At 42.7% G+C, this 27,793-nt stretch overlaps 1 protein-coding gene across 3 annotated transcripts in view; it reads left to right on the forward strand.

The window, feature by feature from the left end:
* The window catches only part of LOC126237243 (uncharacterized), a 108,485-nt gene extending 81,229 nt beyond the window's left edge, over window positions 1-27,256 (forward strand). For all 3 annotated transcript variants that reach the window (XM_049947148.1, XM_049947149.1, XM_049947151.1), the window contains one exon: window positions 23,815-27,256. In XM_049947148.1, the coding sequence (XP_049803105.1) occupies window positions 23,815-25,313 (1,499 nt within the window). In that variant the 3' untranslated portion in view covers window positions 25,314-27,256. The remainder of the gene's footprint in view (window positions 1-23,814) is intronic.
* The last annotated feature ends 537 nt before the right edge of the window (window positions 27,257-27,793 follow it).

Genomic DNA, 27,793 nt, shown 5'->3' on the forward strand with positions numbered 1-27,793 from the left:
CAAATTATGGGAAGGTTCCTTTGAAAGTGCACGATCTACTACCTTCCGCATTCTTCCCTAATGCGATGGGACCGATGACCTCATGTTTGGTCCCTTCCCCTGAAGCAATTAACGAACGAATAGTAATTGCTGTCACTCTCCATTAATGATGTAGTTGCTACTACCTGCACAATGTTTTCTAATTGTCATTCCCTTTCATGTCTTCCTCTCCCTTTATTTCTTTGCAGTGTTCCTTCTACAACTTCACAAGGAGCATGTTGTGGTGCACTGTGTTACCTATCCACTCATGTTCTCTTCCACTGCTTTTCCCTAATGTTCTGTCTTACGGAATGAGAAAATCTATAACATCTACGAAACTCAAAAGCTGGAATCTATGTATGTTTTGCTGAGACAAAGCATGTATGCATTTCTAGGCCACCTTCTATTTCACTGAAACGATTACTGAGCAACAGAATCCGCAGGAGACCGGGTCAGTTCCACCAAAATACTCAAGAACTATCTCCGGACAACGTCACAAATTTTCTGAACGGATCTGCTCCCGAGATTTATTCTTTCCATCCCTACTTTAAGTATTATTTTCAGCAGCGGCACCGGTCGCCATATGTGCTTCACAGTTCTATCTGGTCGGATCACTACGTACCTTTTTTATATTTATTATTTTATTCCCGTTGCAGGTCGTCATTCTTTACTCGATCACTCCATCTGCTTATCGTGCACCAGATTTGATAGAGGTTCTAATGTTACATTTCTCTCTGTGTTACTGTTTGATAGCTTCGTGCTTGGTAGAGCGTGATTCAATTTAAACGAGAGGAAGAGAGGGCATCCAACTTGGGCTCTGTCGGCGGGAAAATTAATTATGGTCTCAATCTTGACCGCTTCGGGCAATCGATTTCGTTCCTACTTGCTGGGTTTCAATGGGTTGTAAACTGATTAATTAAGAAACTGGGAAGATCGACAGGTTTACAACAGAAAAAAGATAAGTTATCATTCGAATATGCATATACTATCACCAGGAACCCCACCCGTGCAAAGAACAGTCTTTACAAAAGTAAAGAAAAAAGGAAAACAAGCAGACTTTTTGGGAAATGCTAGACTGAGTTGCTCTATGCAGCGCGTGAGTGTAATTGTGACTGAAACTGTAGTGGCTGCGGTGAATAAATGTGTGAACTTAAGTTACTGTGTTGAATTCCTTGAGGCCAGACGTACGGCAAGACGCATTCTTGAACTTAAACATATATCTCTTCAAAAATATTACAGGTAAAATATTAAAACTAGACACTATTTTTTGCAACATATCCTGTGCAATTTTTGTTTGAAAATGCGCATCGACGTACGTTTTATAAGGATTTAAATATTTAATTACCATTGTTTCTATAATGTACCTTTTTTCGTAAATTAATCGAGCATATGATTGCTCTGAAATTAATTTTTCACTTTTGTGTTACCCAGGACTTCTCTACTTTTCTCAAATTTAAAAGGAAAACTTTCTTCAGAGTAAAGATAAAGGAAAAATGCTGCAAAGATTCATTCAGTAAGTAATTCTTAAGAACTATACCGAATTTCACGATGTTGGGCTTTATAGTCCCTGAGAAAAGGTACGTTATATCTCAAACAATTCAGATTGCGGCAGTTCTCATTCAAAGTTTTTATTTCAAATTTTGACAATATTTCCATCCCTCTAGTGACTAATGCTGCCCATATTCATAAAATTTATCTCTTTCTCGTCTTCCTGAAGTAAACTCTTCCCCTGCCTCCTTTGCTTAGTTGCATTTTTTTCTTCTACTGCCTGAGACTTGTACAGTCGCACTTCATCGAAGCTTCTGAGTATTTTCAGTGTGAATGTATCTGGATGGAAGCCTAGTCCCTGCAAGCACTTTATCCTAAATACATTTCCACTCTTGAACACTAGACAGGCATCACAACCAGCTGTCTTCAGAACAAATGAGGACACAAATACGGTTTTTGGACAACACATCCATATAAGGTGATTATAGCTCTCATTTGTATTCTGTGTTTACCTGTGTACACACTTTTTCAGTAGTTAATGAATGGCTAGGCACCTGAAAGTTGTTTTATAACATCTAAAACAGCAAGTGGCAAACGATGTTTGTGGGTGTATGGCTTTCCACTGGCTTCTGCCTGAAGATATATGTCACAAAGGGAATATTGAGGATCATCGTCGGTGGGAAGTTTGTGAAAGAATATTGCCCACACAGCTTGCTGCATTGTTTTCGCATTATGTAGTAGTCCCTGATAGCTTTTCCATAATATAGTTGTAAAGTGTGAATTTCCCTGTCAGTCAGTTGTTAACACCTCCTAGTGGCTATCCATCTCCTAATTTTTGCCCTTCATTTTTTCTTCAGTCTGAGAAGTCTGCCTCCCATTCGCATTTTATCATGCCCCACACATTCCAGTTTTCAGTTTTAGCTTATGAGCCATAAGGAGTGCTCTCTAAAACAGTCTTAAAAACACTGGAATCTCCATCACCAAGATACTTCAAATACCTAATATTGTTCAACTGACTTTTGGAATATTAGTTTCATCCCAGCTGCTTCCATCCCACTACTTGACTCCTGGTAATTCTTGCTACACAGTTTCTTGTGTTCCTGCTGTCACCTTTCTTCTTCACTGCCATCATTGTTCTTTCTTTGTCACATTGAGATAAATATTTGCTCATTACTTGTAAGTCTAAGATTTTCCCTGTTTACACACTAAAGACATATTGTACACCATGAAGTGATGTATGGCCCCTATTCATCAAAGTTATGTTTCAAGAGGCACACAGATCCGTCTTCACTACTTAGTGTCCTTCTTCCCCTACAATGTTAATACCTACAGCTTCCTCAAGTGCTGCTTTCATGTCCATCTTGCAAACAACTTAACAAGCACACTGAGGAGTGCTTTCTTGTAACCACTGGTGTAGGCACGTTTATCAAGTCACAAAACAAATTTGTGCCTTCTCTGCCTACACCTAAGCATCTCATGGCGTAACACAGTCTTGTATTTGCCTCACACATCTTGCCATGGAGAGCAGAAGTCTTGAACTGAACATCATATTTACAAACTTTACACAGAATATGTATATTACTTAATTACAGTGCCTATTCTGTCACTGCCATCATTAATCTGAGGCCCTTTGACCCACAGTTACCACGTGCACATGAAACATTAATCATAATGGCAAGCAATTCTAACTCGGTTAACCTAAATCCACAGGAATACTCGTCTTTGGCACTGTATATAGCATCACCAATTTCTTCACTAATTTTCTTCTACGATGAACTCAGTGACTTCGTCGAAAATAGGTGTCCACTATTACGACTCATTTCGAACAAAACAGGTTAATATGTGGAAAACTAAAAACTGAAATAAATTTGTAGCAAGTACCATTAAAAAAACATGTTGCAAATAGAGTAACAAGCAAAGATAATGTTTCTCACACCCTTCTAGATTCATTTGTGGTTCATTGCGATTGTGTTAATGAATAATTAACGCACAAAAAATTGCTATTGTAGAGAAGGTGTGGATCACAGCATAGAAAGAGGGGGCGTGGCAGGCGCAGGCACCCAAGCAAGCTTTTTTGAAACATATTTCTAGCTAGAATTCGGTTAGAAAACTTCGCGATGTTGTTATTCTTAAATCATCAATCCAATAAATTACGTAACAAAAAAATCTAATTTTTTTAATAATTTTGCCCTACATCTCCTTTTACAGTACTAGCGAGTAGCGACAATAGGTTACAGAGTTATGAACAACGTGCCGTTTATCTGGAAGCTAACATTTAACCCCTTACTGCATGATTTTTTTTTATTTTTCTGAAAAATATGTTACATGTTATGTTCGATGTTCTGATTTCATAAAAAATGCTTAAAAAATTCTAAATCTTATGTAGGGGCGGTTATTTTAGAATTAAGGGTTTGTGCCATATATGGGACAGCATGCAGTAACGACTAATACCATGTGATACCAGTTTTGGGATTGATGATGTACAATGTGGAAAATACACAGTAAGATACGTACATGAACTAGCAGAACTGTATTTATGTAAAACAATTACACTTTCTATTCATTAAAATACACACATTTTGAGAAAATAACACACATTCTGTTTCCATTTTTCTCTATTCATTATGAAACTTGATGAAGCAATTTCTCTCCTTATTCAAGCACAATGTTGTACTGCACTTCATACACGCTATATAGGATTTTCCCTTGCATTCTGGATACTTGCAACGACCACGGTTTTCCAGCCAGATAGGCATGTGATGTATCCTATCCAGTCGCACCTGACGCTGTGGAAGATCTGCTGTAGGGCCTCTCTTCTTCTTGCAGTCAAGCTGTTTTTGTATTTCATTGCTTGGCCTACCACGTTTCTTGGATAAGGATTTCCCAATTTTACAGAGGGCCTCTGCAACTGCGACCTTGAAATCAACAAGGGGCATGTAGTCCGTATTTCTTCTTCTCCATAACAGCCAGATGTTCACACAAGCCAACTAGATGAAAGAATATCTTCAAGTACAATTTCTTTGATCTGATTTGAATTCTATAATATCCTAGCATAGAATCTAATAGATCGACACTCCCCATGTAGTCATTGTAGATCATCACAGAGTGTGGACAAGGTACCATTTTATATTCTTTTTCCTCCCTGAAAAGCTTCTTGATCTCGCCTTCTGGTTTGTATCCAACGTAAGTTGACAAAGTGTTGACTACTTATTATCAAACCAGGAGACTACTGACAGTTGCACACCGTCTACTGTTGCTATCCTTCCCTTCATGCTGCCTCGACCATTCATCTTCATTGCTGCCTCCTTAGGTAAAATGCAACCACGTACTCGATTGGACCGGACTGCATGTTGTGCCATATCCGTCACAGACCTATTTTTCAGTATTATATGTATTCTAATGAACAAATATATAAACGCACCTCTTTATAACTGTCCACATATGTCGTTTTTCCTCTGCAAATAATATAAACACTGAAATCAATCGTTTACTGTACCTGATTGCAACTGTTTGTGTGACCAAACTTGGATGTAAACAGCTAGAAACACAAAGCAAAGATTCATAACACGTCATTCCTTACTCTCCCAACAGATGGCATACACTACTTGCACAGCTGCTCTTGACTGTGTGCCATATCTGTCCCAACATGCAGTTTGAAAATATATTCTCAGATATGAGATTGACAAAGAGAAAAGTGGTATGTGCCATATCTGGCACATTATGCGGTAAGGGGTTCAGCTCAACATTGAAGATATCGTTAGGGGTAGGCTATCGTGATGTAACTGGTGGCAGTTCGGTCGAGACAACAAACGAAGACGGAAGGGGGAGTGGTTGCGAATCTCATCTTAGCACGAGCCGATGTTGAAGATGGCTTAAAACCTCCAGGAGGCTGCTACAACGGTCCTGCCGGGAAGAGGCTCTCACTGATTTTTCTGTGAGAGAGAACACAACTAAGGAAACCTATAGCATGAACAGAAGGGATGGCTACAAGTTTCCGAACGGCTTGGCTACCAGAAGTCTCAACATGACGTGCCGCGTATATTTGCGGACTGGCAGGCCCAGAACATAAGGGTTCAAAAATTTTCATATATGTGTGAATTCCTAAGGGACCAAACTGTTTAGGTCATCGGTCCCTAGAATTACACATTACTTAAACTAGCTTATGCTTTTATTTACTTAATCGTATGGCTAGGGCAGGCTGTTCGCCGGGTGCCGGTCTTTCAATTTGACGCCACTTCGGCGACCTACAGGTGACGAGAATGATAGGGTGATGGTGAGGACAGCACAACACCCAGTCCCTGGGCGGAGAAAATTCCCCGACCCAGCCGGGAATCGGACCGGGGCCCAGAGGATTGATAATCCGTCACGCTGACCATTCAGCTACCGGGGGCGGACAACTTATGCTAATAACAACACACACACCCATGCCCGAGGGAGGACTCGAACCCCGCCGGGAATGACGGTGCAGTTTGTGACACGACGCCACAAACCGCGCGGCCACTCCGCGCGGAGCATACAAGCTCAAACGTTTTGAAACTGTGTAAATAAACGACCGCAAAACAACTGTCCTTCAGCATCAACGTCTGGCTGCAGGAAAATACTATGCCCAGCTATATAAGCTGATGAATCACTCTTGCGTACCAAATCACCTGCTAGAGTACGCCCACCCTCTCATAGAAATCTACATTTCGAACTGCTCGTTGACGTCCCTGAAAATGTGAAGTCGTTAATAACCTGACAACCGCCATAACAGGAAGTACACGGAAGACTACCCTCAGACCCTAGCACCTAATAGCTAGATTACCACTGTCCAGACATTGACGGTATAGTTGGATAGTGTTTTTTAGTGTCATGGCGTACACCCAAAATTACTTTATTAAAATCCATGAAATGTATTATGAGGTGGTAAGTCTGTAGGCATACAATATCGATTACGATAGTTGACTGGTCCAACATTTGTGAAAATAGAAGTATGTTAAGTACCATCACACATTATTTTTAGTTTAGTAAGTTTTAGTTTAGTTTATGCACAGAAAGAAAGATTTATTTGATTATTGTGGAATAATGAGGAGAGTATATTCTGTTCGTGTTGGCTACTGACAGAAATGCTCACTTCTGGCAACACAAAAGTTTGTCACTCTCTCACTCCAATTGTCCCACGAACTACCTCACGCCACAACCTGGCCACAAAATCTAACAAAAGCCTCAGCCATCATAAACCTCCCAACCCACAAAAAAGCAAAATATATCTAGTAATACGTTCCACACCCATTTCTGCTCGAAACCTCTCTCAATCCCCCTCAATCTCACTCAACCTCAATCTCATTGACTCCACTCATTTTCACCGATGTCAAGCAGGTGGGTGAATGTGACGTACAGTGGAGCACGTTAAGCTGGAATTAAGTTCCCCGCCGATCATCCAGTTACACAAAACCTTTCTTATCCAAAATAATCCTTATGTGTTTACTGAATCCTCATCCACAATAGACCATCACATCAATGACAGAGCCTTGATCTGCTATCGCTGCAACTGTGTTGAATCATCTAAATCGCAACCAAAAGCATACCGAAGTCAAAATGTTTCCAGTGTGTCGATTATCTGACCCAGAATGGTAAAAACCATCTGGCCTGTCCCACGTCCAAAAAAAGTCACCCATGTAAACTGTGCACAAATGTACAGTCCTTGCAGAAAAGCGTCACCTACACAGCCCCAATTCATATGTTCCAATAAATGCAAAGTAAAGGCAACATTCAATACATTGATCTTACCATCCTTACCTTGACAACTCCACGCATTGCATCCCCATCAACAAAGATGTAGAGTTCAGAACCACAGTTTTCAGCACCATCCAGCCGAACTTGTGTTGCATCCACACCATCAAATACATCCAGTTTAAAACCACTGTCCTCCACGACATCCAGTCTCTTTGAACGTCCACGTATTGTCCAATACATAACCATAACAGACCCATTCACCTTCCATGTTAACATCTAAGTCACCTTCTCCTAAAACCAATTATTCTTTGTCTTCAGTAAGGCCAAAACATTAGCTTAAATGCCTTACCCAACCCTATTTCATCACATAATACATCAAGACATACCAGCATCATAACATGCTATCCATTTGTCTGTTCTCTCAGCTACAACAGACCTTCGTCACCCACATGTTATCTCAGTTCTACATCCACATCTTAATAAAAGTTGGTACAGTGACACTACACAATACCATTGTCTCCCTAGACTCTACAAAGCACACATAATTCCTACAACATACCATTAGGTAAGGTTGACATTGCTTGTATGTGAGATAACCTGATTCCAGCACCTCGGCCTAACCATTTACTTAAAGAATCCAATGTCAATCTGTGAAACTACCCATAGCTGACCCTACGACATCCTCACCCACATTCGCCACATCATCTTTACCAATAGTACTACCACACACCTTAATGTCCATAGCTGCTGCTCTGCCAAACTTGTGTGGTCATGTCAATTTGTTAACAGCCTGAAAAAACTTCTAAGTGACATTATGTCAACACACCGAACCTGAAAGTTGCACCATCCTCCATACTGTACTTGCCTAACCCAACTTCCTTGGGTGCATCACTGCACCTACCTTCAAACCAACTGGAAGTGATCATCCCCTCCCAGCAATCCTCTGCATAAAACCCAACAGACTCAAACCCATCCAAACACTCCTAAAATTCTTGTAACACATTTTACACATCAATTGCATCGCTTACTGGGACTCCACGCATGCCCACTTTGAAAGCCCCCTACTACCTAGCGCCGTGTCTCACCACATCCACCCTTCAGGATAATTGTCTCGGTCCACACTTCCCACACTCCCCTCAAATACTACAGTCCTCTTACAAGAACCCCGTCCGCTCCACCGACTCTTTCGCGATGTCAGAGGACTAGATAGTCTTGACCAGCATTGCTAACTCCAGCGAAACATCTGTATCCCTCTCCAGGCCAATAAATCCTGGGATTGTTGACGTACTTTAACAATACCTACACCACACTTCCCCTAAACTCAACAATGTATTGAAAAGCATTACTTGTCCCCATTATCCTCTCGTTTATATCACAGATTCCCAAACAACCTCATCAAGGTAAACTCAGTGTCTCATATCCTAAAGCTGTTCTCACTGTACCTAGTGACTGCTTGAAAATTCGGTAAATACAATGGCGCATAAATGCGACCACCGCATCTCTTGCTCACAGTTTACAATACCTGTCGATAACTCTACAAAACGAATTCAACAAACCATTTACAACGGAAGACTGTAAAACGTCATATTCAAGAAAATGCAGTTCATAATCCGCTCGTGACTCCATTACTTTCAGATTAAGTCACTTACGTTGTATGACGGCATACTATATACGAGTTTCTATCACTGGGTTCATCCATGATCGATTCCCACTTCTCACGCCTGGCGTGAAGGTTCCACCTGTTCCCGCCTCTATCGTTGCGCTGCGAGAGATTCGTTATTTGTCATCAGTGTCGTGTGAGTCGTTGTAAGTGTCACATTGTTGTTTGTCTCTTGGCGTCTCACGTTTGTGATTCCATTTTGACGCCCCTTTGTCTTGCACCGTGATGTCTGCGACTTGCGACTTGACTCCCGAGTCCCAGACCACCTCTCCGTAATCACATGAGGTTAGACCGTTTCCGGAGCTCCGTACAATAATTACGGACTTACCAGACATCCCTGAATCAGTAGCGTATTCCCATCCTTCTTCTGCGTCCCCGGATGAAGAATGCTTACCACAAGCCGCTGCTGGTAGAACCCCGATCGGCGCAAGTGTGCCAGCGGCACATGTGGTGATGGTAAAAGACGTACCGTCAATTCCCGATTCCGTTGAATCACAGGACCCGTACCGCCCACCCCGTACCTGATAACGGAATTTCCGCAAAACAACCGCCCCCCGCCCCACCCTTTAGCACCGTTCTCCCATGCGGCAGTGGCCTTTCCGCACAGCCGCGACAAAGAACGTTTTAACCTGAGCGCGCGGCATAGCAAAAAAAAAAAAAAGAAAAGAAAAAAGAAAACAGAAAGAGACGAGTATACAGAGATCCACTTCTTTACGTTCAGATTCATCCCTTGTCTCTGCCATGGATTGTTAACGGGCATTTGCAAGTAACCAACTGAATATTTTTGGTAATCGATGGATGCAAGCCTATACCTGTCTTACCTTGAATTTTAACAGAATTGGTTCCGAACTTAGACTTGCGACGCTGCGACAATTTATTTACGATTCGGATGCTGATATGATATTTTTTGCAACTAGTGTTACTTGAAATTCTGTCTATTCCGGAGTTTTCTACGTTCTTTAATGTGACTCTTGAACTATCTACTGGTACTTTGTTGTTTTACAGAAAGGGAATACCGCTGACTGATTTCGACTTCCTTGATAACGTCCGAGGACTAGGCTGCACTTTTTGTGACCTTACTTTGATTCTTCTACAAGCCCCTCCACGATCTGGTCGTTCCACGGATCGTGTCGCCTCCCTTGGATGTTGAACTCTTCCCTCTTAAAGGATCCTTCCCTCGAGATTATCGTTCGAGAGGTTAGGCCCGTAGCTTGTGTTCGCTGGACCGCTATCCTTCTCTCCTGGAATGGTGATCAGGGCACGCCAGATATTTGCTCTGGAAAGCGTTAATGTGGTACGGCGCTGAAAGGACGAGGGATCTCGGTCGGACCCAGGAATTTTATTATTCCGTCTTCGTTCAACTTCTTGACTGTGCAAGACTAGCTCCCTTACGGATTAGTGATGTCCGCCATGTTAAGGCGAAACTTCTTCAGTTAAACAGGCGTCAACTGGAGGGTCTCTGGGTGGGAACAAAAGTCCGCTCATTCCTACAGTTCCCAAGTTGTATCACATTATCCGGTTGCGGACGCGTCGCAGACGAGAATGTATCACGTCCCTTACTCACACCTATGGTCACATACTGACATCGCAACATGACATCTCCACTGCGATCTATAGTTACTTTACTCACCTTTACGATGAGCGTGATACTGATACAATTGTCCCTGATAGGTTTACACATCTCCTCGATTGCGTGGTTACTCCGGCATTAAATGATTACTTTCTAACTAACTTCAGTTGCCATAATATACAGGGTTATTATAATAAAAGTTAAAGTTTCAAACTGCTGTAGAAATAAGACCACTCGTCAGAATGACGTCGAATGTCAACGGAATATTATCGGAGAAGGCGGGAAACGTATGGCAGAAGAAAACTAAATAGTTACAAAATGCAGCAATAGATGACGCTGTAAGCATCATAATTTAATAGTGGTAGACTACAAATGAGAAATAAATCAATACAACAATGCCTAAGGTGTACGTTCGACGTTAAGCAAACTGCACTGCTTAGTGTGTATGGGTGTACAGGTGTGATGCTGTTAGTTACGTTAAGTCCACCACCACGGCAAGGTCATATGGCACCAGATTATTAATTTCCGTGCGACTGAAGCTAAACATGTTCAGTATGCATGAGTAATTTCGAACAGATAGCAAAGAAGGATGTTTCGTGGGATTTTACTCACTGTGCTCACGGGTATGTCCAATGTTAGAGCAATTCTCCTTGCATTTCATGTATGCACACCACCACTCTTTTCCTCCTGCACTGCTGTGACTACTGCTTCCACTGACGACGAATCTTTCGTTTCCTCCCTCTACCAGGTTCACACCAAAAGAACCCGTCTTTTCGAATTTCCGAATCATTTCCTCCAGACCCCACAGCAGTCACCGGACCAACGCCTTTTTTCAAACCCTTCAGAGTTCGGAGCTTTTGCAGAGCACCGTGTGCACAGTCATCATTCTTGTAATACAGCTTTACAAGCAGAGCGCGATCCTGCATTGGGACAGTCATGGCAAACGTCGCAGACGCGAAAGAAGGTTAAGCCGTGTACCCGGCTTGTTTATAGTAACTCGAAATGGGTCATGCGCATGACAGGTGTTTTCATTTACGCATCCTGACACATCGAACGCCATCTACTGATCAATTTTCACACTATTTTTTTCTTCTGCCATACGTTTTCCCCTTCTCCGATAATATTCCGTTACAATTTGACGACATTCTGTCCAGTGGTGTTATTTCTACAGCTTTTTGAAAGTTTAACTTTAATTATAATCACCCTGTGTATTGCCTTGTTGTTGATACACCAACGGAAAAATCGCCGGCACTTTTTGTACATTTTTGGCCTCTTATAGGTGATACCATTACGTCACTGGTAAATGAGGTGATCCAGGGGGGTTTGATTTCGGACCCCTCCAGGTTTGGTAAAATCGTTCTAATTCCGAAGAAAACAAGAGTCCATACATTGATAATTTCCGCGCGATCGCACTTTTTAATTTTCATTATAAAACTGTCACCCGGGTGTTTATTGGCCGTACGTTGAGACTGCTAGAGAGAATTCTTGCTGTCCAGTAAAGATGTGTGCCTGGGTGCAGGAATCTCATTTCTGCAGTCGAATGCCGCGACGTTGTCTCGGTGACTGCAACGACTGTTGTCTCTGGAGCCTTGCATTTTGTTGATTTTAGTAAGGCATTCGACAGGGTCAGTCGCGGTTTCTTGATGCAGGTGCTCAAGGCGACCGGCCTCAATCCTAATGCGTGTCAGGTATTATCCAATCTTTTTACTGATATTCACGAATCTGTCGTAGTGAGTGGACAACTTACTAGCCCAGATCACCATGCGGCGGGGCTTACCGCAGGGGAGCCCCATCTCCATGTCGCGTTATTCTTGTCCTTAAAACGTCTGCTTCACCGTGTTGTGTCGCTGATTAATTAAGTAGCTGGAAGGTATTAGGAGAAACCTTCTCGGTATGAGAGGACGTGGATGATATGGTAATGCTACGTCATGTCGATAATATGTCATTGCTCACGGACATATTAGATTCATAGTGTTTTCTCTGGGTTCCGCAAAAATGAACGGAAGTATATCGTATTACCATTGCAGGGTTTTCAACACGCTATCATTCCACACATTCCACGGGATCATAGATTGCTGCATTTTGGGCAAAGTGTACCATGTTGCACAGATATTCCCTCTCCCCGCGATGATGGCGCGCAAATTGATGCTGCTGTCAGTCGTTTCCTTTGGAAATGTCATATTTTTTTACTTTGTTATCAAGTGGTTGCAAGGCCCCGTCCCGTTGGAGGGTTGGCTTCAGTACTGTTTATACAGCGTATCGTTTTAAAATCTACTCGTGCAACTCATTCTCTTATAGCCCGCTTATTTAAGTGTCTTCGACTGGCCATTCTGATTCCATCTGCCGATGTTGGCCGGATCAACTATAAATTGGGGCACTTCCGTGGATTTTATGCTACATTAACTGTTCTGGGAGCCGAAATTTTATCAGTGACAAACTTACCACCAGTTCCTTGCTTTCTGATTGGAGAGTTCATCATCCCTCTCCCCAATTACCTTCATATATATTGACGAAACATACACTCTGATCATTACAACATCCGAAATCGAACAGCATCGGCTGTCTAGCCCTCAGAACAACTGCATACAACATGCTCACAACTAGTCACGGCTACATCGGAACTCGTACTGCCCACTTCTCAATATGCACTCTCCACGACGACTTCTCGACTACGACTCGCTACTGCAACATCTCAACAAGCACTCACCACTGCTACTTCTCAATAAGCACCGCCCACTGCTACTTCTCAATAAGCACTGCCAGTGGAGGCGGCGGAATAATACTCTTTGACGCAATCTCTGGCGCTGTGACTCAGTATAGCCACCTTTCAATATCTGCGATGAGATAAAAGGAATTATTCTGGTAGTGAATGGTGACGAAAATTTAATGGTCACGGAGGACTGGAATTCGATAGTAGGAAAAGGAACAGAAGGAAAAGCAGTAGGTGAATATGGAATGGGGATAAGTAATGAAAGAGGAAGCCGCCTGGTAGAATTTCCCACAGACCATGACTTAATCATAGCTAACGCTTGGTTTAAGAATCATTAAAGAAGGTTGTATACGTGGAAGAGGTCTGGAGACACTGCACGGTTTAAGATAGAGTATATAATAGTAAGACAGAGATTTAGGTTCAAAATGGTTCAAATGGCACCACGCACTATGGACTTAACATCTGAGGTCATCAGTCCCCTAGACTTAGAAACTACTTAAACCTAACTAACCTAAGGACATCACACACAGCCATGCCTGAGGTAGGATTCGAACCTACGACCGTAGCAGCAGCACGGTTCCGGACTGAAGCGCCTAGAACCGCTCGGCCACAGCGGATGGCAAAGATTTAGCAACCAGTTTTTAAATTGAAAGACATTTCCAGGGTTAGATGTGGACTCTGAACACAATATGATGGTTATGAACTGTAGATTAAAATTGAAGAAACTGCAAAAACGTGGTAATTTAAGGAGATGGGATCTGGAAAAACTGAAAGAACCAGAGGTTGTAGAGAGGTTCAGAGAGAGCATTAGGGAACGATTGACAAGAAGAGGGGAAAGAAGTACAGTAGTAAAAAAAAAAAAAAAAAAAAAAAAAAAAAAAAAAAAAAAAAAACGTAGGTTTGAGAGATGTAATAGCGAAGGCAGAAATGGATCACGTAGATAAAAATACGAGGACTAGTGAAAATCTTCGGGTAACAGAAGAGATATTGAATTTAATTGGTAAAAGGAGGAAATATAAAAACGCAGTAAATGAAGCAGGCAAAAAAGAATACAAATGTCTGAAAACTGAGATCTACAGAAGTGGAAAATTGCTAAGCAGTGATGACTACGGGACAAATGTAAGGATGTAGAGGCATATATCACCAGGGGTAAGATAGACACTGTTGTTGTTGTTGTTGTGGTCTTCAGTCCTGAGACTGGTTTGATGCAGCTCTCCATGCTACTCTATCCTGTGCAAGCTTCTTCATCTCCCAGTACCTACTGCAACCTACATCCTTCTGAATCTGCTTAGTGTATTGATCTCTTGGTCTCCCTCTACGATTTTTACCCTCCACGCTGCCCTCCAATGCTAAATTTGTGATTCCTTGATGCCTCAAAACATGTCCTACCAACCGATCCCTTCTTCTAGTCAAGTTGTGCCACAAACTTCTCTTCTCCCCAATCCTATTCAATACCTCCTCATTAGTTACGTGATCTACCCACCTTATCTTCAGCATTCTTCTGTAGCACCACATTTCGAAAGCTTCTATTCTCTTCTTGTCCAAACTGGTTATCGTCCATGTTTCACTTCCATACATGGCTACACTCCATACAAATACTTTCAGAAACGACTTCCTGACACTTAAATCTATACTCGATGTTAACAAATTTCTCTTCTTCAGAAACGATTTCCTTGCCATTGCCAGTCTACATTTTATATCCTCTCTACTTCGACCGTCATCAGTTATTTTACTCCCTAAATAGCAAAACTCCTTTACTACTTTAAGTGTCTCATTTTCTAATCTAATCCCCTCAGCATCACCCGATTTAATTTGACTACATTCCATTATCCTCGTTTTGCTTTTGTTGATGTTCATCTTATATCCTCCTTTCAAGACACTGTCCATTCCGTTCAAAAATGGTTCAAATGGCTCTGAGCACTAATGGACTCAACTGCTGAGGTCATTAGTCCCCTAGAACTTAGAACTAGTTAAACCTAACTAACCTAAGGACATCACAAACATCCATGCCCGAGGCAGGATTCGAACCTGCGACCGTAGCGGTCTTGCGGTTCCAGACTGCAGCGCCTTTAACCGCACGGCCACTTCGGCCGGCTCTCCATTCCGTTCAACTGCTCTTCCAAGTCCTTTGCTGTCTCTGACAGAATTACAATGTCATCGGCGAACCTCAAAGTTTTTACTTCTTCTCCATGAATTTTAATACCTACTCCGAATTTTTCCTTTGTTTCCTTTACTGCTTGCTCAATAAACAGATTGAATAACATCGGGGAGAGGCTACAACCCTGTCTCACTCCTTTCCCAACCACTGCTTCCCTTTCATGCCCCTCGACTCTTATAACTGCCATCTGGTTTCTGTACAAATTGTAAATAGCCTTTCGCTCCCTGTATTTTACCCCTGCCACCTTCAGAATTTGAAAGAGAGTATTCCACTTAACGTTGTCAAAAGCTTTCTCTAAGTCTACAAATGCTAGAAACGTAGGTTTGCCTTTTCTTAATCTTTCTTCTAAGATAAGTCGTAAGGTTAGTATTGCCTCACGTGTTCCAACATTTCTACGGAATCCAAACTGATCTTCCCCGAGGTCCGCTTCTACCAGTTTTTCCATTCGTCTGTAAAGAATTCGCGTTAGTATTTTGCAGCTGTGACTTATTAAACTGATAGTTCGGTAATTTTCACATCTGTCAACACCTGCTTTCTTTGGGATTGGAATTATTATATTCTTCTTGAAGTCTGTGGGTATTTCGCCTGTCTCATACATCTTGCTCACCAGATGGTAGAGTTTTGTCATGACTGGCTCTCCCAAGGCCATCAGTAGTTCTAATGGAATGTTGTCTACTCCCGGGGCCTTGTTTCGACTCAGGTCTTTCAGTGCTCTGTCAAACTCTTCACGCAGTATCTTATCTCCCATTTCATCTTCATCTACATCCTCTTCCATTTCCATAATATTGTCCTCAAGTACATCGCTCTTGTATAAACCCTCTATATACTCCTTCCACCTTTCTGCCTTCCCTTCTTTGCTTAGAACTGGGTTGCCATCTGAGCTCTTGATATTCATACAAGTGGTTCTCTTCTCTCCAAAGGTCTCTTTAATTTTCCTGTAGGCAGTATCTATCTTACCCCTAGTGAGACAAGCCTCTACATCCTTACATTTGTCCTCTAGCCATCCCTGCTTAGCCATTTTGCACTTTCTGTCGATCTCATTTTTGAGACGTTTGTATTCCCTTTTGCCTGCTTCATTTACTGCATTTTTATATTTTCTCCTTTCATCAATTAAATTCAATATTTCTTCCGTTACCCAAGGATTTCTACTAGCCCTCGTCTTTTTACCTACTTGATCCTCTGCTGCCTTCACTACTTCATCCCTCAGAGCTACCCATTCTTCTTCTACTGTATTTCTTTCCCCCATTCCTGTAAATTGTTCCCTTATGCTCTCCCTGAAACTCTCTACAACCTCTGGTTCTTTCAGTTTATCCAGGTCCCATCTCCTTAAATTCCCACCTTTTTGCAGTTTCTTCAGTTTCAATCTGCAGTTCATAACCAATAGATTGTGGTCAGAATCCACATCTGCCCCTGGAAATGTCTTACAATTTAAAACCTGGTTCCTAAATCTCTGTCTTACCATTATATAATCTATCTGATACCTATTAGTATCTCCAGGATTCTTCCAGGTATACAACCTTCTTTAATGATTCTTGAACCAAGTGTTAGCTATGATTAAGTTATGCTCTGTGCAAAATTCTACAAGGCGGCTTCCTCTTTCATTTCTTCCCCCCAATCCATATTCACCTACTATGTTTCCTTCTCTCCCTTTTCCTACTGACGAATTCCAGTCACCCATGACTATTAAATTTTCGTCTCCCTTCACTACCTGAATAATTTCTTTTATCTCGTCATACATTTCATCAATTTCTTCATCATCTGCAGAGCTAGTTGGCATATAAACTTGTACTACTGTAGTAGGCATGGGCTTTGTGTCTATCTTGGCAACAATAATGCGTTCACTATGCTGTTTGTAGTAGCTAACCCGCACTCCTATTTTTTTATTCATTATTAAACCTACTCCTGCATTACCCCTATTTGATTTTGTATTTATAACCCTGTAATCACCTGACCAAAAGTCTTGTTCCTCCTGCCACCGAACTTCACTAATTCCCACTATATCTAACTTTAACCTATCCATTTCCCTTTTTCAATTTTCTAACCTACCTGCCCGATTAAGGGATCTGACATTCCACGCTCCGATCCGTAGCGTACAGGGTACTGCAAAGGGAAAAAACTATAGAGGAAGACAGACGTTGGAATACATACAGCAAGTAAATGGGGATGTAGGTTGCAACTACTACACTGAGATGAAGGTCATAAAAAGCAGAGTCGCACTAGCAAAGAGTGCATTCTCGACCGAGAGAAGCCCTCACAACATCCAGTATGGTTACGTTCACAAGTATCTGCTTTTCCTATAAGGAGCAAAAGCGGTTGTGCTTATTTTTCATTCACCAGAAAACGAAAAACTTTTGATGAAATATGGCAAGGAAGTCCCATATTTAGACTCCAAATCGATATTGTCCCGATCAATTATCTCTGCCGCATAGCTCCTTGTCTGACACATCACCCATCTTTTGTCACTGTAAATTTTACCCAACAGCATATCTTGATCTGTCTACAGGAATGCGTCAAGAATCAAATCTGTACGTTCTCTGTCTCCTCTTCAAAGCTGAAATACACCAGCCAGCTGCTCTGTCAGCTCCATGATGCCGACAACATCGTCTTCCTTACCCCAAACCAGACTTCCAAGTTTCCTTAGTTCTCTCCGGAACTTCACCTCTTGGTGTAGCCTCCGCTGCATCAAAATCATTTACGTTAGAAACACAGTCAGTTTTGGTGGTAAATACTGCCAGTCATTTCTCTCACCCTGTCTCCCACCGTGCCACACACAAAGATGCCTCCCTGGTGGCATTCGATTCGAAGGTAAGCTGGTTCAAATCCAGGTGGTGAAAGATATTTCCAACGCTAGTATTTCCCCAGTAAAGCGATGGGGCTGGAAGTACTAAGTTTCCCATCACCACCTCTTCCGTCAGTGTCCTAGATTAAATTATATCTCCTCAGTGTCTTATGCCATGTGGGCCTGTAACGCTGTTGAAGGTGACATGTGTGGTGTCATGCCTGCGGCAAATCCTTAATCAGCCTCCGCAGACATGCTGTATTTCTAAGTGGCATCGCCAGTCGCCAATGATAAAGAAGCAGTAAGGCACTCCTCCCATAGCTACGAGTCACCATGCGGGACGAGCGTTTCCTGCTCTGCCGGTGTCTGGTAAGAGATCTGTCGGAGTCCACTCTGAATACTGTTCTATCTACGAGTGTATGGGAGTTCCATCACGAGTGCAGATAAGCGACGAAGTTCCACTTCTGCCTTCAGAGGGCAGTGTCATCGTAACATTGCTCAGTCAAACCTAGTCCCGGCATGCAGGTACAGAAATGTCGAGGACCACCAACAGTCACGTACTCGTCACGGCTGCAGTAAACGTTCAGTGTTCATTAGCTGCAGACTCATACTGTAATGCTGCTCAGTGTTTTCAGCCACTCATGTGCAAATGAATCTCAATTAATACGACACGTGCCCCCAAAGCCACATCAGCGAGGAGCTAAAACCCAGTATATCGCTTTTGAATCAGTAAGGCGTTCTGCTCATTGACTGTTTCATTTATTTACTTGTAAACGTAGGACGCAAAAACATGTCTCTCAATTGCGGACGTTAAGCTGTTAACGCATCCATTACAGCCACCGACATTCAACAGATACGTTATAGTCACAATTCTCGCACAATACAAGGTTAGTGCCCAATGTACGAGGAGGAATATAAGCGTTTTTAGTTGGGCGGCAGACCTGCCCTCCACTTCTCCCAGCCAGCATGGACAGACGATTCTCACGCTCTTCCTCATATCTTGGACTAATCAAACACCCCCAGTCTATAACAGACTCGAATTAAGACAACCGCAAATTGGCCATATGTGGAAATCCCATAATTCAACCATCCTTTATACATAGGAACACCCACTGAACGAGGCGATGCTGTTGTACGACGGTGGCTTAAAAACCATTTTTACATCAAAATTAATTTCCCTGTTTGTCCCTAAACAGCTTAATGTTAATGATACAACGGTTCCTTTGGAGGGACACAAGGACCTACTTCCCCGCTCCTCCCAATTTCGGCTGATGCTCTGTCATCAACAGGACGTTAGCCCCTAATCTCGTTTCTTCCTTCGTTTTTCCAAAACCTTTAACTGTCCCAGCCTTACTTCCACCAACATAGCTTGGATATCTGCAGTCCCAAAAATTGACCTTACAGATCTAGGACTCCATGCACTCTGTATCATCTTCCCCCTCTCAAACGCAACACTTACTAGCTAATTAGATTGCCCTCTCTTCTGAAGTTCCTCAAACTTTCTCACAAACTCTGTACATTCCATACACGTCTGGTTCAAAACCATATTTTTCTCCTCAGTCGTCTGCATACCTGGGCTTCTTCTGCGCCTATACCAGCATGTTACACCTTCCTCCAACCAGCCCCTTTCCATATCCTGTTCAATGAAAAGTTAGCTGACTGATTCTGCCAATATCATAGCAACACCCTAACACTCACACTTGCAGCCAGCTATAATCCTAGCTTCTATACGTTCTCCCTAGATGAAGGCTCCCAGTTCCAGTTTCCTGACCACTATAATCCCTCCTTCACACTTCCCTTTTACACACAGCTTGTGAGTTGTATTTCCCAGTCGACTCCCACATCATGTAATTCACACACCCTTCCTAGCCCACACCTCCCTGATACTAAGTTACCCTCATAGTAGTTATTGGGACCGGCCTCCCAATGATTTGCCAGAAGCACTAGCTTTATCTTCACCATAGCACCATCATCAACATCCACGTCTGTATGTTTTTTAAATTTATTTGAAAGCTTTCATTTTATTCGTTCTGTCTATTAAAAATATACAGGTATTTTGAACGTCAATAGTCTGAAGAGAAACAACATATTTGCAGCTTGACCAGCACCCCATCGTGTGGTGGGAGTGAAATGAATAACAAAGAAAATGAAGTGTCAACGTCAAAGTCGTGTTTTCGGCCTTTCACAGAATCTACCTGTGTATAAGTATCTTTTGGAAACTGTTCATCCTACTGGGTCTACGCTTGCGCTCAACGTGCCAGTGAACTATGTATAGTAGATGGTGTATGGTGTATCAGTATCATTTTTCTTTGAGTGGCATTCTGAACGTGAATGGTGCTCGAGAAAAACGACGAGGACTTCTCAGAGTGTAGCAGGTAACGAAGATCTCAAGCTGAATTCTGGTTTGGTCACTGCAGTGCTTCGCCAGCCATGGTGCTACTGCTGGTAGTGGTCACTGCCATCTTCTACATTTGAAGTGGCCGACCCAGTTAATTGTTGTGAGACTCAGTCAATTATTGCGTCTCCGAACCATGCTGCAGTTCCGACATTTTCGACTTCGATGAATCAGTGTCGCAGGTGGGAGAAGTGATAAGTAACAGAAGAAATCTCAGGAGGAATCCCCGAATCACAGATCTCTGGAATCATAATCCCACCTTCAGCCACTCAGAATCAGAGCCAGATATGTCCCAATTGCAATAATTATTGTTGCCTTATTCTCATTACACAAGGAGTATGAGAGATAAAGTAATACTTTTCCATTTCTGTGCTTGTTTTCTTTTTTTTTAATTTATGCTAGCAGAATATTAAAAGTACACCATTAATTGTGGTAAAAGAAATTTTCCTGAGTCGTCAGCTACTGGAGTTTGTTACGCTTTTCCTCGACAATCTCGCGCAGACGAAACAAACTGGTGACGCATCTGCTCCATCACTTCTCTTTGTGTGATGAGGTCACTGGGTTGAGGGAAAAAACTGAAACATCACAAAGACGAGAATTCAGCCTACATCCTCTTTCTTTGCACAACACGACCGGAAGTCCCAGAGTGCTTAGGTCAAAACAGTGTGTTCTGTATTGAAAAAATGTTCAAATGTGTGTGAAATCGTACGGGACGTAACTGCTAAGGTCATCAGTCCCTAAACTTACACACTACTTAACCTAAATTATCCTAAGGACACACAGACACACACACACACACACACACACACACACACACACACAGCTATGCCCGACGGAGGACTCGAACCTCCGCCGGGACCAGCCGCACAGGTTCTGTACAGAAGTGCTTAGACATAAAAAATACGTACCCAGCGGATCAGTATAGGGACGATCACGCCTTACAAAGAGGCTATGTGTCTGCATGTCTTCCTTGATAGGTAGCGGATTCGAAAGGCTTCCTCAAAACTTACGTTCAATTTTCTATTAATCATGTAACGTTGAGCCACGTGGGATTTAATCATTCATCATATTGAGATGCTGGTGTGGTAAGGTCCGAAATTTGTCATGACCATTTCCAAGGCTTGTTGGCATGAGAATTTGTGGTCACCATTTTAATGTGGCTTGAAATGTCGCAGAACCTCACCTGACCTGAGGCCATATTGTTCGCTAAGTAACTCACGCACCTGAGTAGCAAAATGTACTCAAGGTTCGTGTTGCTGTAACCACACACGATCCGTGACTGCCTTGTCATCGAACTGAGGTACTGAACACTTCAACATCAACATCTACATCTACATACATACTCCGCAATCCACCATACGGTGCATGGCGGAGGGTACCTCGTACCACAACTAGCATCTTCTCTCCCTGTTCCACTCCCAAACAGAACGAGGGGAAAATGACTGCCTATATCCCTCTGTACTAGCCCTAATCTCTCTTATCTTATCTTTGTGGTCTTTCCGCGAAATGTAAGTTGGCGGCAGTAAAATTGTACTGCAGTCAGCCTCAAATGCTGGTTCTCTACATTTCCTCAGTAGCGATTCACGAAAAGAACGCCTCCTTTCCTCTAGAGACTCCCACCCGAGTTCCTGAAGCATTTCCGTAACACTCGCGTGATGATCAAACCTACCAGTAACAAATCTACCAGCCCGCCTCTGAATTGCTTCTATGTCCTCCCTCAATCCGGCCTGATAGGGATCCCAAACGCTCGAGCAGTACTCAAGAATAGGTCGTATTAGTGTTTTATAAGCGATCGTCTTTAGATATGAACCACATCTTCCCAAAATTCTACCAATGAACCGAAGACGACTATTCGTCTTCCCCACATCTGCCATTACATGTTTGTCCCACTTCATATCGCTCTGCAATGTTACGCCCAAAAAAATTATCGATCTGACTGTGTCAAGCGCTACACTACTAATGGAGTATTCAAACATTACGGGATTCTTTTTCCTATTCACCTCCGTTAATTTACATATTTAGAGTTAGCTGCCATTCTGAACACCAATCACAAATCCTGTCCAAATCATCTTGTATCCTCCTACAGTCACCCAACGACGACACCTTCCCGTACACCACAGCATCATCAGTAAACAGTCGCACATTGCTATCCACCCTATCCAAAAGATCATTCATGTAGATAGAAAACAACAGCGGACCTACCACACTTCCCTGGGGCGCTCCAGATGATACCCTCACCTCCGAAGAACTCTGACCATCGAGGACAACGTACTGGGTTCTATTACTTAAGAAGTCTGTTGGACAGTCAAAAGTCCCGTTCATGTACGCTTCAAAAAAGAAGTGTTCCAACCACTTATCCCGAGTACACGCTGGCCCACATAACATGAGATTGGTTCATTTCCTACTCTTGCAGATAATGAGGATTTTCCGTAGACCATAAAACAATGCTTTACTTGTGCACACTGCGAAAAATCACACGATTATTAGAAAACAACGCTCTTATGCGAGGCGTGGCAGAATTTGTCACAATGATGTACGGCAGGTTAAAACTTGTTGCTCCATATTTTTGCCACATAACTCAGTAACAAACTTCAGCCTAAATCCTTTCGTGTGGTCGTGCGTTGTTTACCGCCAGGCTTGAAGTCCCACTGCACTTTAGGAAATGGATTTCATTGGAGACTGTTCAGTTGATTAAGAGACGGTGGCACACGTTTCCTCTCACGTTTTCTGCTTTCAATACGTGGCCAGTCTTTGAGACCGCCTGAAAAAAGAAATTGACACATTTCTCTCAATCAGGCAGGGCTGCTGTACGAGGTGGACGGAGGCAAATGATATCGTCCTCTCTCTCATAGTTTTTCCTATTGTGGATGTTCATTCACCCACACACACTACACTAATCCCTGCTTTAAAATGTAACCGTTTGACAATGGATTCACAACTCAAAGAGTACAGAACTGAAACAAAATAATACAATACTGATATGCATGGGTATCAATAAAACCTATTTATTTCCTCAAATGTTCTAAGTCAAGAGCGATACAGGGACTACTTGGAAACCCCGCAGATGAAATAGACTTGTATATTATTCACTCAATAAAACTATGATATCTGTCTCTCTCAGTACTCTTAATTTGAGTTGGCATGCCTCCTTACGTAATTCCGGATAGTGACCACTGGATATTTGTTGGTTGTGACCATTTATAATCACTGATCCTCGATGATTTAGGTAAACAACGCCTAATCATATCATCCAGTGGCCACTTTAAGTTCAGCTACGTTTAGTGTATAAGCATGACCTACTTACTGTAATTTTTTTTGCAGATGAGGAGTGGCAGCTGGAGGACAGAAGCAACATTACGCTCTCGGTGGATACTAACTGCATGTACCTGTTGGCGAACGCCCTGGACCACCCCACGTGTACGCTGGAAGACCTGCCATTGGAAGCCGTTAAGCAATACGAGCAGTGCCGTATGCAGCTGTGGGACGACATGGTGCAGAGGTCGCCCCACATACCTGTGACCAGCTACCTTGCCTACACCCAAAGGGCAAACGTCAACCTCTGTCTGCTGGCCTGGATGGCAGTCAGTTCATTCAGCATTTGTCAGGACATTCCATTTAGTATGATACAATCCGTGCACGATGCTCGCTGCTATTTCGATTGTCCTGACGACCAATCGTGTCTGGAATCTAACGCTACTGATGCCATCTGCTCTGTTTCCAGAGCTATTCTGTTGCTGAAGTGTCGTGATTTTTCCTCGTTTAAGCCTCCAATGAAGTGTGGCGTCAGACTTTACCTAGACGGATCGTACTCAGCGACGTTTAATATAGCAAACCTTTTTGGCCGCGAAGAACATCAAAAGGCAACAGAAATAGCTCTGAACTACAAACACAGTTTAATCAGCGCCACCTTGAAATACAAGGATTTCAAAATTGACCGCTTAAAGCCTTTAGAAATCTCATTTATATCGGTAAATATAATTTTCCGCTTTTTGACTGCCGCAGTATATTTGTACCTTCCCAACTTACGTAATTTGCCAGGAAAGATATTTTTGGCGTTTCAGATAACCGGTATAATCCAGATTCTGTGTTCTGAGGTCGTGTATCGTATGGTTGGTTTCCCTGACTTATCTACAGCAGTGCTGATCGATAGCGCCCTCACACTTCTCAGCTGTATCTGGCTAAACTCATTCTGCTACCAAATGTATGCTTGTGTTCGTCACCTTAAGCTTCCTAACGACCTACTGCCTTCCGAAGTAACGAAGGTATTCCGTCTTCTGGTGCTGTGTGCACTAATACCATGGAGTTTAGCATGTGCAGCAACTTCTGCTTTGGAAAAGGCTAACAAATATTATCTGATCCACAGTCGGATAATATTCCTCGTAGGGATTTCACTCTCAGTAGCTTTGAATTTGGTTTTTATTGGACTTGTGGGATACATTTACTTACGTAATAAGAAATCCATGACTCAACTCAGAATCTACAGTAACAAAAAATATGGCTCAAAAAAAGATATCGTTTTTATGTTAGTTAAGAGTGTGTTCTTGAGCGGGATAGGTGTGCTTATTAGGATAGGATTTCATCAGGCACAAGGAGTAGCACAGTTTGTGTACTATGTACACATAACTACGATGATGCAGGGACCACTCCTGTTCGTATTTTTCATTTGCAACGGTACAACGCTACCTGTACTCAAGAACAGGGTACTAGCGTGGCTGAACCCAAACATCACCATTCCAGAGCATGAGCTGTGTTCGGCAGCTGAGAGAAATCTGGAAAGGAGGAGAAATGAACATTCTCTGGCTGCGAGATCCACGTTGTAGTCTCCATGAGTATTCATCTCTTCATTGTAGACCATGCTAAGGCCTGTGATTAGCTATAAATATAGAATCTGTCTGAAGTGACAAAATTAACAGCGTCCGCTAACAAATAACAAGTGACTCGGTTTTCTAATTTACCCTTTATATAAAATCATGTGATTATTTGAACATGGTAGCATATGTTTGTGTATAGTAAAGGACTCTAGTAATTAATTAGTTGCGTAAAATATAACCCGAAGTGAATGCAAAGTGTTAAAGGACGATGTTACACGAGACTAGAGTAATGGCGTCTATGAGTCGGGATGTTGACTTGATGAGTGAGAGATACATCGTACGTTAAAAATTAATGTGTAATCTGTATGCTAGTCTTAAACAGGGAAGTACATAATGTAAAAAGGCATTTATACAAACAGTATACTGATAGGAAGGACTTGTGCCGGAATTTGAACTATAAGGGCTTATGTTCATCCAGAAGTTAAACTATAATGGAGTATTATGTACAGCTTACACCGAGGTGAGAGAAGTCATGGGATGCTTTACAATATCGTGCCGTACCTCCTTTTATCCGGCATAATGCAGCAACTTGCGTGGCATGAACTCAACAAGTCTTCGGAAGTGCACTGCAGAAATGATGAGTAATATTGCGTCTATAGCCGTCCATAACTGCAGAAGTGTTGACAGTGCAGGATTTTGTGCACAAACTGACCTCACCATGATGTCCCAAACATGTTCAATGGGATTCACGTCGGGCGATGTGGGTGGCTAAATCATTCGCTAGAAATGTCCAGAACTATCCTTAAACCAGTCGTCAACAATTGTGACCCGGTGACGTGGCGCACTGTCATCCATGTAAATTGCATCGTTGTTTGCGAACATGAAGTCCACGAATGGCTGTAGATGGTCTCCATATAGTCGAACATAACCATGTCCCATGTACACACAGCCCATACCATTATGAAGACACATACAGTATTCACCGTGCCTTGTTGACAACTTGCGACCATGGCATCGTGGGGTTTGCGCATCCTCGAACCCTACCATCAGCTCTTACGAACTGAAATCGCGACTCATCTGATCAGGGCACGGTATGGCAGTCGTCTACAATCCAACCCAAATGGTTACGAACCCAAGAGAGGCTGTACAGACGATGTCGTTCTATTACTAAAGTCAATCGCTGCACTGTCCTAACGCATATGTTTATCATCCGTTCTATATTCATTTCTGCGATTTGTTCAAGCCCTTTCGCTTGTCTTTTAGCACTGTAACTCTACACAAAACCGTGCGAGGTAGAGCAGTGGTTAGCACACTGGACTCGCATTCGGGAGGATGACGGTTCAATCCCGCCATCCTGATTTAGGTTTTCCGTGATTTCTCTAAATCGTTTCAGGCAAATGCCGGGATAGTTCCTTTGAAAGGGCACAGCCGACTTCCTTCCCCGTCCTTCCCTAATCCAATGAGACCGATGACCTCGCAGTTTGGTCTCTTCCCCCAAACAACCCAACGAACCCCTATGCAAACGTCGCTGCTCTCGGTCCTTAAGTGAAGGTCGCTGGCCATAGCCTTGTCTATGGTGAGAGGCAATGCCTGAAATTTGCTACTCTCGGTACACTATCGACACTGCGAATCTTGGAATTGTTGAATTCCCAAACGATCTCCGAAACAGAATGTCCCATGCCTCTAGCTCTAATTACCATTCCGCTTTCAACGTCTTTTAATCCCAGTCGTGCTGCTACAATCACGTCGGAAACGTTTACACATGAATCACCTAAGTAGTGCCAATGCACTGCCCTTTTTTTTACCTTGCGTACGCGCTGCTACCGTCATCTGGGCAAGTGCGATACTGCTAGCCCATGACTTTGTCACCCCAGTGAAGTGTGACATGTTATCAATAAAATATCTCACATTTGTCCAAATAAAAACTGAGTGAGAGAGTTATGAAAATGAAACTTGTGTCAATGAGCATTTATTATCCATCCCAAATAAATACCTTGCCATAAACAGTAGTACATATATCTGATTTACCGACCACTCATAATCTTAATAGCAAGTTTCGATACGGAGGAGTTGCCATATTGGACGCAGTGAAACCGCAGATCATAACGTCATTCGCCATCTTCTTACGTCACAAGGTAGGTGTCAGGTGGATCTTATGACAACAGAGCTGAACGACACTGACACTCGCTGAACCGTTCCTTCTGTCCGTTCTTTGGAGCTTCTGCAGCGTCACGCTGTCACATTCGGGGCCGCCGCCAGACTCCAAAACACTGTAGGTGATGTGCGGAATGCTAAGCAGGTCATGTGACGAACTGCCTTGAGGATTTAGGTGGAAACGTTTACTGGCACGCTCGCATGAGTTTTCTAGACTGCTATACATGTAAAATAAGTGCAAAATAAGGAGGATGAGAAAAGAATAACTACCGCCTGCTGCAGGAAACTGGCTGCGGTGACTACAAAATTGATAAATTCAGTCCACATTGGTGGGC

This window comes from Schistocerca nitens, chromosome 2 (genome assembly GCF_023898315.1).
Source record: "Schistocerca nitens isolate TAMUIC-IGC-003100 chromosome 2, iqSchNite1.1, whole genome shotgun sequence".
Taxonomy (NCBI): Eukaryota; Metazoa; Arthropoda; class Insecta; order Orthoptera; family Acrididae; genus Schistocerca; species Schistocerca nitens.